Here is a 12,608-nt window from a genome sequence, read left to right as displayed (position 1 = left end):
TAAAAGAAATGAGAGAAAAAAAAACGTAAGACTTGAGGTTACGCGATTCCTTCTGTCTGCCGTCCACGTTTGCGCTGTCAAAAGACAAAAAATGTTTTCCTTAATTTTCTATTTATATTTTTGCCCTTTTTCTCATGCTCGTTTTTTTTTTCTGTTATTTTCCTTACAGTTTTTCCCCTTTTTTTTTTTTTTTTTTTTTTGTCATTGTATCTACATTACATTGCTGCTGGTGCTCTCAAGTCAATTCTGATAGTCTTTAACTTGTCAAGGCATTTTGGTCGCAATTATTCCATATAATAATAAGAGAAATTACTCCTTATGATAATAAGAGAAACTTATACGATTAATTTAGTCTTAAATAATTTTGTAGTCTTTATAATATAAGAATATTTTGTTTTTTTTTTGTCTTTTTTATTATAGTATCTGTCATTAGATTCATCCGTTAAATCTAGTAGAAAATTTTGTAAACACAAAAATAGACAAAAAATTATAGAAACCAAAAATTGAGAAAATCAAAATGAAAACAACCAAAAAATTTAAAATGATGAAAATGAAAATAACCTTATACTATATAAAGTAAACAAGTATTAAATTAAATATAAGTTTAATTTCTCATTCGTCTTTATAAGTTAAGATAAATATAAGTAATTTATTTTATAAGCCTTCTCTAAGTTCGGGAATTTTTCCTATCTTAGAATGAAACATCATTCTCTCCTCCTCTAAAGTTGTACACTAAGAAAAACAACAATTTACGGTAAAACTATAAGAATTAAACATTCAAGCACTACAAATGTACTGTTTTTTTTTTTTTTGCAGCCACTAAATTGTACTTATGGAGTAGAAAAATAAATCTGCAATAAATCTACGAAGTTATATGTTTTTTGACAGTGTACGGACTTATATGTTCAATGTTTATTATTCTTTAAAAAAAATAAGGGTGTAAATAATTGAATGATGTATTAATTTAACAAATTCTTATTAAACGAAATTTATTTCATAAACTAATTATGGAAATTATTGGAACAAATTAAAAAAGAATATGTTTTAATAAACTTCTCTATTTAAAAAGTTTATACAAAAAGAATAGATTTCATAAACTAGAATAAACTCTGATGAACACCTTTTATAACGAATTATAAAAAAAATTGTGTACTTAATTTTTAAAATACTTTTATGTTGCAGTAAAAAAGGACAAATTCACAAAACCATCTTTATAATGATTTTCTAATAAATATGTCACGAGTACATGTTTATAATTTATACAGGAAGAGAACGTGCGACTGAGCCCACTCCAAAAAAGGCCCTTCAGGAATTAATGAAGGCTTTTACGATTATGGAATAGCATACTATTTGCAATAATTGATAAGGATTGATTATGATGCTTGCTGGGATTTATGCATGGATATGACATTTCGATGTTGAAATTTTATATATATCATATACCGAAAAATGATATATATATATATATATATATATATATATATATATATATATATATAGACTTATATCTCGATGGGGAGAGGATAGGATTAAACGACACCAAAAAAATTATTTAAGGGTCTAGACTTATATCTTTTGTTTCAAATTTCGGTAAAAAAAAAACATTTTCACTAATTCATTCTGAGTAAGAGAAGTGTGGATATATAATTTAGAATTTAATAATAATGCATTAATAATGTAAAGTAATTTTATATTATCACTAAATTATAATTATATTTCTCCTAAAAAATATAATTGTTAGAATCCATTAATTGTAGAGATTAATTTTGATTTGAATTTAAATTATAATTGATCTAAATCTTTGTATATTTTTTTTTTATTTGTGATTCTATTTTGATATTTTGTTCTCAATAATCATCAAGAAATGGTAGAGAGGATCATATATTTATTCATTATTTCATATCAATGAAAACTACCCGATACCATTTTCTTAACATGGTATCATAATCAACTCCAATTACCTCTCCTCCTTAAGAATTGAAGATTAATTTCTGAGTATGAAAATGGAGAATAGGTCAAATGAATCAGATTCTACTCCACATATACATGATCTATCTTCAATCTTGAGTGTCTTGATGGTACACTACTAAGGGTAGTGATTGAATAATTGACACAGGAGCAACAAATCATATGACTTGTGATAGAAATATGTTTAGACAGTTTTCTCTAATAGTTCTGTTTCAATCATTATAAATGCTAATGGTGTTTCTTCCCCAGTTATGGGTAGTGATACAATATCCATTTCTCCCTTGCTATCCATTTCTAATGTGTTTTTTGTTCCTTCTCTCAACTACAATCTTCTCTCTGTTAGTCAATTAACCAAGTTACATAACTGTGCTTTCTTGTTCTTTCCCACATATTGTACTCTACAGAATATATACATACGAAGGAGAAGATTGACAGTGGTAAAAGAAGTGAAGGATTATACTATCTTGAAGGTAATTCTCAATATACCAAAGGAAAAGCACTGGCTCACTCTATGAGTGATGAAACACAAGCCAAGAATAAAAGAGATATTTGGCAATGACGTAAGCAATTAGGACATCCATCTTTTAGCTACCTTAAGAGATTATTTCCTTCATTGTTTGACCATTGTCATATCTGTGATTTTAAATGTGAAACTTGTGTAATGACAAAAAGTCATCGCATTACTTTTCCTATAAATAACAATAGAGTTGATGCTCCTTTCTCTATTATTTACTCTAATGTTTGGGGACCTGCCCCTCTTTCCACACATAATGGAATGCGATGGTTTGTGACATTTGTGGATGACTGTACAAGAATGACTTTGTTATACATTCTTAAACGCAAAAGTGATGTGTGTAAGGTTTTTCAAGTTTTTCACAAAATGATAAGCACACAATTTAATACTCCAATAAAGATAGTCAAGTCTGATAATGGAAGGGAATACTACAAAAATGAGTTGACAAATTTTATGAAATTTGTTGGTATTCTTCATCAAACATCATGGTATATGACATTAATATTCCTTCTAACTTATGGGGTGAAGTTTTAAGCTCTGCAGTTTATCTTATTAATAGAGTTTTCTCAAGTGTGTTAAACTTTAAGAGACCTTTTGATGTCTTTTCTCATCATTTCACCCTTAATTTTATCAATCATTTACCATCCCATATTTTTTGTTGTGTCATATATGTGCATTTGCATCCTCACCAGCGAACAAAATTAGAATCTAGAGCAATGAAATATGTCTTTGTGGGATACAACACCACTCAAAATGGATAGAAGGCCTATCATCCATCTACAAAAAGATTTTTTGTGTCAATGGATGTTACATTTCAAGAGCATGAAAAGTTTTTTCCCTGGAAAACACTTCATTCTTCACCTCAAAGGGGGGGGGGGTGATTTGGAGGTTCAGAATGATGATAGACTTGACCAAGATATCAGGTTATTTAATGTTATGCCGACAACAACAAATAACGAAATTCAAGATAATGGAGATGAGAACATGAATGATCAAATTCAGAATAATGTAAATGAGAATATGGTCGAAGATGATAGTATAATCTCTCCTTCAACCTCAAATCCATTGTTGATCCAATTCGAAAATAATTTTGTAGAGGTATCACCTGAAACTCTTACTCCTTTTCATTATGTTGTTGATACACAAAATTGTGTTTCCACTTATATACAATGCAATGTCTATTCTACCCCAAATTCTAACCCTATAGTGAGCCTTTACACTCTTCCACCTTTTACAAATAGAGTACAACCCCCAATTAAGTATGAACCAACTCTTAATTGTAAGGTCAAATACCCCATAAACAACTACATGTCATCTGAAAAGCTATCCAAGTCATATGTCAATTTTGTATCTCAATTATCTAGTGCCTTTACTCCTAGTTGTTTGCAGGAAGTTATAGCAGATTCTAGGTGGATCCAAGCAATGAAAACAAAAATGGAAGCATTGGAGAAAAATGCTACTTGGGAACTTGTAACCTTACCGAATGGAAATAGCACAGTTGGTTGCAGATGGGTGTTTACTGTCAAACATAAAATTGATGGAAATGTGGAGAGATATAAAGTAAGGCTAGTTGCAAAGGGTTACACTCAATCCTTCGGGATTGATTACCAAGAAACCTTTGCACCAGTTGCAAAACTCAATACAATGAGGGTGTTATTATCACTAGCAACAAATCAAGACTGGCCACTTCTTCAATTCGATGTAAAAAAATGCCTTTTTACATGGAGATTTAATGGAAGAAGTTTATATGGATCCTCCTCGTGGTATACCAAAGTACGCAAATATTCCTTTGGTGTGTAAGCTTAAAAAGGCCCTATACGGATTGAAACAATCACCAATAGCTTGGTTGGGAAGATTTACAAAGTCTATGAAGTTTTTCTGTTACACACAAAGCAATTCTGATCACACTTTGTTTCTCAAGCATAATCAAGGTAAGATCACTGCATTGATAATATATGTTGATGATATGATTGTGACCGAAAATGATCCTGATGAAATTTTAAGCTTATAGAGACATTTAGCTTCTGAATTTGACATGAAACAACTTGAAGATCTCAAATATTTGTTAGGAATAGAAGTTGCAAGGTCCAAGCATGGTATCTTTCTTTCTCAAAGAAAGTATGTTTTAGACTTGTTAGCTAAAACAGGAATGCTTGGGTGTAAACCAATTGATACTCCCATAGAATAAAATCACAAGAATTTTCATTGTGCTGATGAAACCAGTGCAGATAGAGGAAGATGTCAAAGACTAGTGGGAAAACTAATTTACTTGTCTCATACTAGACCAGACATAGCATATGCAGTCAATGTCGTGAGCCAATTTATGCATGCCCCAAAAAAACCGCATATGAATAATGTTGAACATATATTATGGTACTTAAAATCTGCACCAGGAAAAGGTTTGTTATTCTCAAATCATGATCACCTCAAAGTTGAGGGTTATACTAATGCTGATTGGGCTGGATCAGCAGATGACAAAAGGTCTATCGTTGGCTACTTCACTTTTGTGGGAGGAAATCTAGTAACTTGGTGAAGTAAAAAGCAACAAGTAGTTGCTAGATCAAGTGCTGAAGCAAAGTTTAGAGGGATGACAATTGGAATATGTGAACTGTTATGGATTAGAAGTCTATTGAAGGATATTGAATATGAACGAAAGGATGCAATGAAGCTTTACTGTGATAATAAATCAGCCATAGAGATTGCTAACAACCCCGTCCAACATGATCGTACAAAACATGTGAAAATTGACACACATTCCGTCAAAGAGAAGATTGAAGATGATATTATTGCCTTTCCTTTTGTAAAATTAGAACAACTTGCTGATATCCTGACCAAGGCAGGAGCATCCAAGGCCCTTAATAATTCTCTTGACAAATTGAGAATGTGTGACATTCTTGCATCAACTTGAGAGGGAGTGTTAGAATCCATTAATTATAGAAATTAACTATGATCTGAATTTAAATTATAATTGATCCAAATCCCTATTTTTTTTCTTTTTATTTGTGATTCTATTTTGATATTTTGTCTTCAATAATCATGAAGAGACGGTAGAGAAGATCATGTATTTATTCACTATTTCATAACAATGAAAACTATCAAATACCATTTTCTTAAAAATAATTATATATTTAAAATAATACTATTATGTTTTCAAAAATATCATTATTTTAAAACATAATAGCATTATAATTATTTTGTTCTTACGAATATAATATTATTTCTCAAAACAAACACAATGGCCAGGAATATAAAATTATTTCTTAAAACAACCACATTTCTTATTTTCTGATACCTAACAAACATATGAATAAAAATTCATACTTTCAAGAAACGCCTCCCTACATTTCTTATTTCGTATTTCTTATTTTTTTTATAATAATCAAATTTTCCCACCTAATGTTACTCTTTCTACATATGTAATATATTTTCTATTGAAAAAAATATATAATAATTTTTTTTAAAACTTTATAACAAATAAGGACTTAGTCATCAATATTACACACTAGTCATCTCATTGTGCTGTGCCAAAATATTAGCATAAAACGCTTTATTATTTATTTTTATACACGATACGGCAATAAGTTTAATTTAGAATGTTGTGAAAATTACCTAAACCGTACCCTCATAACTCATAAGAGGCTGACCCAGTGGGGATTACATGAAACGCAAACATGCAGCACCATTGCTTTTAATAAAACGCGTTAAAAAGGCATCAAATGCGTTTCTTCCCTATTCATTCTTCGACTACACATTTTCCGCAAAACATGCTTCACCATTGCTTATAAAAAAAAACGACATCAATTCAATAGGTTCAATATTAATGAAGTGCACACACCATGACCTAACTATAGTCTATAGTCATCACCGGACATGCCTGATATAATTAATTTCTTGTTCACACCTAAAAACATGGTTTTAAATTATTGTTAGTTGTCATTGCAATTGTATTGTGGCGAATCGAAAAATCTTTATATTGTGAAAAAATACGACTAGGTGACTGCAATGATTGTATTGTGGTGAATTAAAATATATTGACATTAAGACCACATCTGCGGAACACTATGTAAAAGCATGCCTACAAGGTTAAATTTGTGAAACATAACCATGTGAAATTCAAGGAAGTTGTTAGAACTCATATCACATCCATTGTTCTGCAGCTTGTTGGGAAATTTGTTTATGCAAGTAGAGAGGCACACGGAGGTGCGTGCCTAAATTTAAACAACATTATTGGGACCACAGAGAAAGAGAAAAGATTGAAGTACTCATGATAGCATTTAATTTCTTCCACGTTTGGTCATGTGGTTAAATTAAATCAACAAGATACGGAAGCATCCAATGAGAGACAAGAAGATGGAAAGTAGAGAGATTCCCGCACCTTCCGAGGCCCAAAAAATGGAAGAATAAGTTTGTAACATGAAGTTAATAATAGAATTCGAATCCATGTTAATCATTTGTGTTTAAAATAAATTGTGTAAGGAATATATATGTTGTGTGTGTTTATAATTTTCGACAAAGATTTATTATTGTTTTTTTATAAATAATTTTATATCAATATTATGATAAAAAGAAAAAAAGATTGACATGAACTGAAGATATAAAGTGAGTTGAGAAAAAATGAAAAGTAATCTCTTTTACTAACAAAGCTAACAATCTTACCTATTAACATTTATCTATAAAAAAATTATAATGTTAGACTTAGTAGTAAAAAATAAGAAAGTAAAAAAGGACTGTGAATTTGAATCTTTTCACCAACAAAAAGCTAATACCTAACATTTAGCTATAAAAAATAATCACAACATACCCCATGCGATAATTAACTTTTGTCTAAGTAGAATATTTGACAAAAGCAAACAAACTAGTTTTTAAGGAAACCATAAATTATGTGTGAACATATGAAAATGGCTACAGAATTGTTTATCTATTACCTAAAAAGTTGTAATCAATCTTCTCAATATACAGCTCAATTTTCCAGCTACTACTTTGAACTTTGAACACTTTGAAGACCCAATTTTGAAAAGCTAGCTATGAACCTTTATTAAGGTATATCTAGCTAGAATTACTGCAGGTCCATGCAGAAGCTGTGTACAAGCTAGTATCCTTCCATCCAAGCCTTAAAGTTCCCTCAACTTGTGCAAGGCTATACCCATAAGCAGGTGAAAACATGTTCAATATCAATTGTGCTTGAGCCATTGAATTGGCACTCATTGGAACCTGCTTCACAAAACAGTGCCTAGCAAGCTCATTCCTCCACTGCCTAAACTTGTCTTCACTCCTCTTAGGTCCTCCTATGCCCAACACATTGTTGATCTCTCTGGAGAGAAGGCCATGCTCGACACGGTGCCGGTTTTCATCATCATTGTGCAAGTATGCTCCAAGGGAATCAAAGAGGGTGGAGTAGTAGTGCAAGGAAGCAACAAAACGGTCTAAGAAAGACCCTCCTCCTCCATGGTTCACATCTTGCTCCACCAAGGTGATGATTCTTGGCTCCAACTCCTCAAGGAGCCTCAATGTTTTCCAATCAGGTCCAGTTGCATCATACAGTGAATGCTGAAGCCAGTGCACTGCCACTGCCTCACCAGGCTTCACATGAAGCGTGGACACATCAATTACTTCACCAATCTTTGTTGCAATAGGGAGGAATTTCAGTGACATGCCAAGCCTTCTTGCAAAGTTTGTGAGCTGTTTTCCTGTTTCAACAAGGAGTTCCATTGAGGCTCCAAAACCTGTCATTGTTACCTGTGGTTTACCCTCCATTCTTGTGGCTAAGATGTGGAAAAAAGCTGGCCATTGAAGCCCTTGCATGATGTCCAAGTCAATTATGTGGATGCTGTCACAATGGCTCACTGCTTCTAGAATTGCTTGGTTCGAAGTGAAGTGAGCAAATTTGATGAAAGGGGAGATGTTGTTGAACACTTGGAATGATGAGTTTATGCTTTTGTGATCAACCAAAGGGGAACACACTCCAAGCCATGAATTCATCACCCTGCTAGTCATGGCCTTCGCAAAATAAGCAACAACACGTTCAGCACATGATGCTTTGTAGGGTGAGGACACTTGTGTTAGCTCTAGTAACATCCTATGAGCCTCACCTAGGTTGTCAACTGAGATTGCCACTGCACACTCCATTAGAAGGGTTATTAGGCTCAACCCTTGATCATAAACAACATTGTGTTGGCTTTGATCTAAAGTTGAGGTATTTGTTTGAATGTGAAGATTGAAGTTTGGGGGGTCATTATTGGTGAAGGACTCAAACTGGGGTCTAAATAAACATGAGGGTTTTCTTTGACTGAATTTGGGTGAAAGTAGTGAGGGAACATTAAGGTTGTGATGGGAAGCAATGTTAACCCTTGTTGGGTTATTAGAAAGCAAGTTATCAGAAGTGGTTGTTGTTTCTGGAAAGTCTTCAACAAGGTGTTTGGTGAAGTCGCTAACTTGTTCCTCCATCCAATCACAGAGTTCATTATTCTGCCCCATGTTGAGGCAATGGTTGTTTTCTGTTGCTGGCTTTGGATAAGGGTTTGATGGGGTTGTTGGAGATGAAAATGGCAAGGAAGTAGTAATGTTATTTGAGTAGTGATCATCCCATGTTTCATGCATGTGTGGACGAATCATGTTTGAATTATAATTTGCATGAACCACCTCAAATCCCACTTTCATCATAGAAGGAATCAAATGCTACTTCTATCTATTTTTGTAAAAGAAATTTACGAGATAAGGAAAAGTTATATAGAAGGATATATCAAATGCTTCTATATATGATATCTACTTATGTATAGGAAATTTATGAGATAGGGAAAAGAAAGAAAGTAAGAAGCATGTAGCAAAACACAAAGAAGTGGAATAAGGGAGGAATTGGTGTAAGAGGGGGCTTTGAAGAAGAGGTTTGTGTCACTTTTAAAGGCAAATTTTCGTGGCACAATAAAGAAAAAAAAATGATGGGGGCTTGTATTGTATTGTATTGTCAATGACATTGCCAATTCCATGGGATGGCCGGCTTAATCAAGACATTAAGAAAAAAATAAGTGACTAGAAGCTAATCATTACACGTCGATTTGGCAGTGATTTTACTATTAAACTAATTAATGAAGTTACATTTTTTCAAACCTTTTAATTACATGGCTTAACTGTTTGAGCTATTTTCCATAGTTGATGTAAAATAGCTAGGAGAGGGACGTTTTTGTTTGTCGTGACTATGGCGATGGAGAAGGAGCAACAACTACCCTATATAAAATAATTTGATTAATGTCATGATAAAACTGTAGTGAAAATTGCTTGAGTTGTTTATCTTTAATGGTCTCTGACTTGGCAAAAGGCACTCAGAAAATTGCAATAATCAAAATCCCAGGTCATAGATTACGTTGGTTAGGAAAGAAATGAAAATTATTCAGACACTGAATTGATTTATTATATTATTCATACATACATATTTATTATGAGTTTAATAGTACGTTGGTGTGAGTTTTTTAAAAAATATTATAAAAATAAATAAATTTTTGTAATTAAATAATAATATAAAAATTTCACACCGTCATCATATAGACTATTTACTTTTATTATATTGTTTTTTTCTCTCTCTTTGTTATATCAAATATTTTAGTTTACATTTTTTTTAATTTCTCTTTATTTATACAATTATTGTTTCTCGATTCAAATTTGCTGCGGTAGTGCGGGCAGATATTGTCTCTGTTTTTATCATTTTAAATGATATTGGCTCTAATGAGGCTCAGAAAACGAGGAGCTTAAGATAATTAAGATTAATTGGAATAGGGAATATTACAGGAATCAAACATAAAAAAAAAAAAGGAATAGAACATTGCTATTTTCGTTGCATATATCTATGTTGGAAACAAATAAAGCTGAAGTGATAAGATATATACTTTCTCAGTTTTTTTTAACTAATCTTTTAGGGAGAAAGTATTGGATGCTCTTAAATTAAACATAAAATTTTCATCATTTATATAAAAAAAATCATCATTAATTTTAGGCACATCCACAAAAAATTTAGACACTAATTCGAAGCTAGTAGCATAAAAATTTTGTACATTTATGGCTTCTCCACGAACATGCTAAAATTTTTCTCCTAAAGCATCGGTCGCCATAGTCAATGACTTATGACTCAATTCTATGAACTTATTATGAAGAAATGTGTTATTCATTTAAAAAATTCACATAACATTTTTTACGATAATATTTTTTATGTATATTTTTGTTTATGGTATCGTTTATTAGTTATTACATTATATACTTTTGTTTTGATTTATTTCATTGGTAAATATTAATTTGTTACTTTCCTCTTGGATATAATTCGTTATATAAATTATTGTATGAATAACATTCTTATACTATAATGACTAGGCTTATCTTATCCAGTTTACTTTCTTCCGTGAGTAATGTCTTTTTACTCGAACACTTTTCAATCTAAAAGTTACATCTCTCCCAGTCCCATGTAGATTTAACTTATTTAGTAGCATAAATTAATTGATTTGAGTAATAAGAAAGTTTAAATCCGAGTAGTTAGTTAGGTTATTGAGACATCATCTTTAACAAGTAGGTTAACCCCTTTTGTACGGGTATCCATTGATTATTAACTGAAAATAACATATATTAATTCAGTTATTAAATCACCTTTTAGATGAAAGTGATGCCTATGTTAGTTTATTATGGCTGTAGGGGAATGGAACGACCGTCCTAGTTATTTTACCATGCTACAATGACAGTTTAATATACAAAGTTTATTCATGTCTAATTTTTATTAGAATGCAAGTCTCCTGATTAATAAAGAACATATGGTTAATGATGATTGATTTTGTAAACTCAGTCATCTAGTTGCTTACTTTTGTGGGTCACAAGATTCAGATTTTTTTTTTGTTTAATTAAGTTTTTAATACCTGAAATATAAGTTTCATTTTATTACTTGTCCTTAATCCGCATATTTTAAGTGATGGCGTGACAGATATAATGTCACGTCATTACATGTTGTCACTAAACACATAGGTACAAGCGTCCATGTCACTAAATGCGACTTCACCACACCATACCACCACCCACAAAACCATCGCATATCTGTCACCTTTCCCAACCACCTAGTACCTATCACAACCAATATGTGTCATCACCCATACCCATTTCGCCTGCAATTGCAATAGCTGCCTTCGCTGAGCCCTCAACATCTCACGCTTCCTCCATTATCGTCGCTCCTCTAGCACAATCTCACTTCTGCAACCGTCATTCCTCTGCAGGTTGTTCTCTTTTTCACTTTTTCTTTGACAGCCACACCACAATAGATTCCATAAATTTCTTCACGTTACCATGGCTAATCTCTGTTAGTTGATGATTTCCAAAAACCTAAAAGTTGTTCTACTGATTTGAAGTTTGAGATTTGATTCGGCGCACCACCAACAAGAGGAAAAGGATCCGTGTTTTAGATCTGTTTTTTTTTTACCTCTATTTTTTTTTCTAGATTTGTGATATTTTCATCATCAAATCCATATTTTCATTTTAGGTTTTTCCCTTTCCCAACCACCTTGTACCATGAAGGAGAGAAAGGAAAGAAAGAGAAGGAAAAGGGGTTGGACGGCACGGTGATAACGATCGACAGCACGATGGGCGGTGGTGACAAAGTGGTGGTGGTAGTAGTTTTTATTGGAGAAGGAGAAGAAGGGGAGAAAGGAAAGAAGGAGAAGGGGAAGAAGGTGATGATGTAGTGTTGACTAGGCATTAATGTGGATTGATGATGTGACACTTGATCCGTACGTCATAACTTAACGAAAGGAGACTGACAGTTGATAGTAACATGAAACATAAAAAAAATTTCAGGTACTTGGTTGAAAAAAAATAATATTAAATAATAATATAAAAATAATTTATATTTTATGTATGAAAAACTTAATTAAACTTTTTTTGTTTTGTTAATATGCTTTAAACACACGGCACATGAAAATAATGGTTTCCGTATCTATGGGCTGGTTCATGGTATTTTGTCATATTATTATTTTGTCATTTTGACATTTTCCTGATTCAGGCTGCTTAATAAATAAATAAAAAATAGCTTCACTGGCTATACTCTAGAATATCATTATTTTATATATTTGGAAGAGGAAAAAAATAAAGCATGGGACCGTTTCAG

At 32.1% G+C, this 12,608-nt stretch overlaps 1 protein-coding gene across 1 annotated transcript; it reads right to left on the bottom strand.

Annotated features, from left to right (window-relative positions):
- Window positions 1-7,199: 7,199 nt before the first annotated feature.
- On the bottom strand, window positions 7,200-9,384 carry LOC114370509 (protein SCARECROW-like). Its single transcript, XM_028327869.1, has one exon. The coding sequence runs from the start codon at window positions 9,140-9,142 to the stop codon at window positions 7,529-7,531; it is 1,614 nt and encodes a 537-aa protein (XP_028183670.1). The 5' UTR covers window positions 9,143-9,384; the 3' UTR covers window positions 7,200-7,528.
- Between the last annotated feature and the right edge of the window lie 3,224 nt (window positions 9,385-12,608).

Source organism: Glycine soja, chromosome 10 (genome assembly GCF_004193775.1).
Source record: "Glycine soja cultivar W05 chromosome 10, ASM419377v2, whole genome shotgun sequence".
Classification (NCBI taxonomy): domain Eukaryota; kingdom Viridiplantae; phylum Streptophyta; class Magnoliopsida; order Fabales; family Fabaceae; genus Glycine; species Glycine soja.
This window is presented reverse-complemented; position numbering and strand designations above follow the sequence as displayed.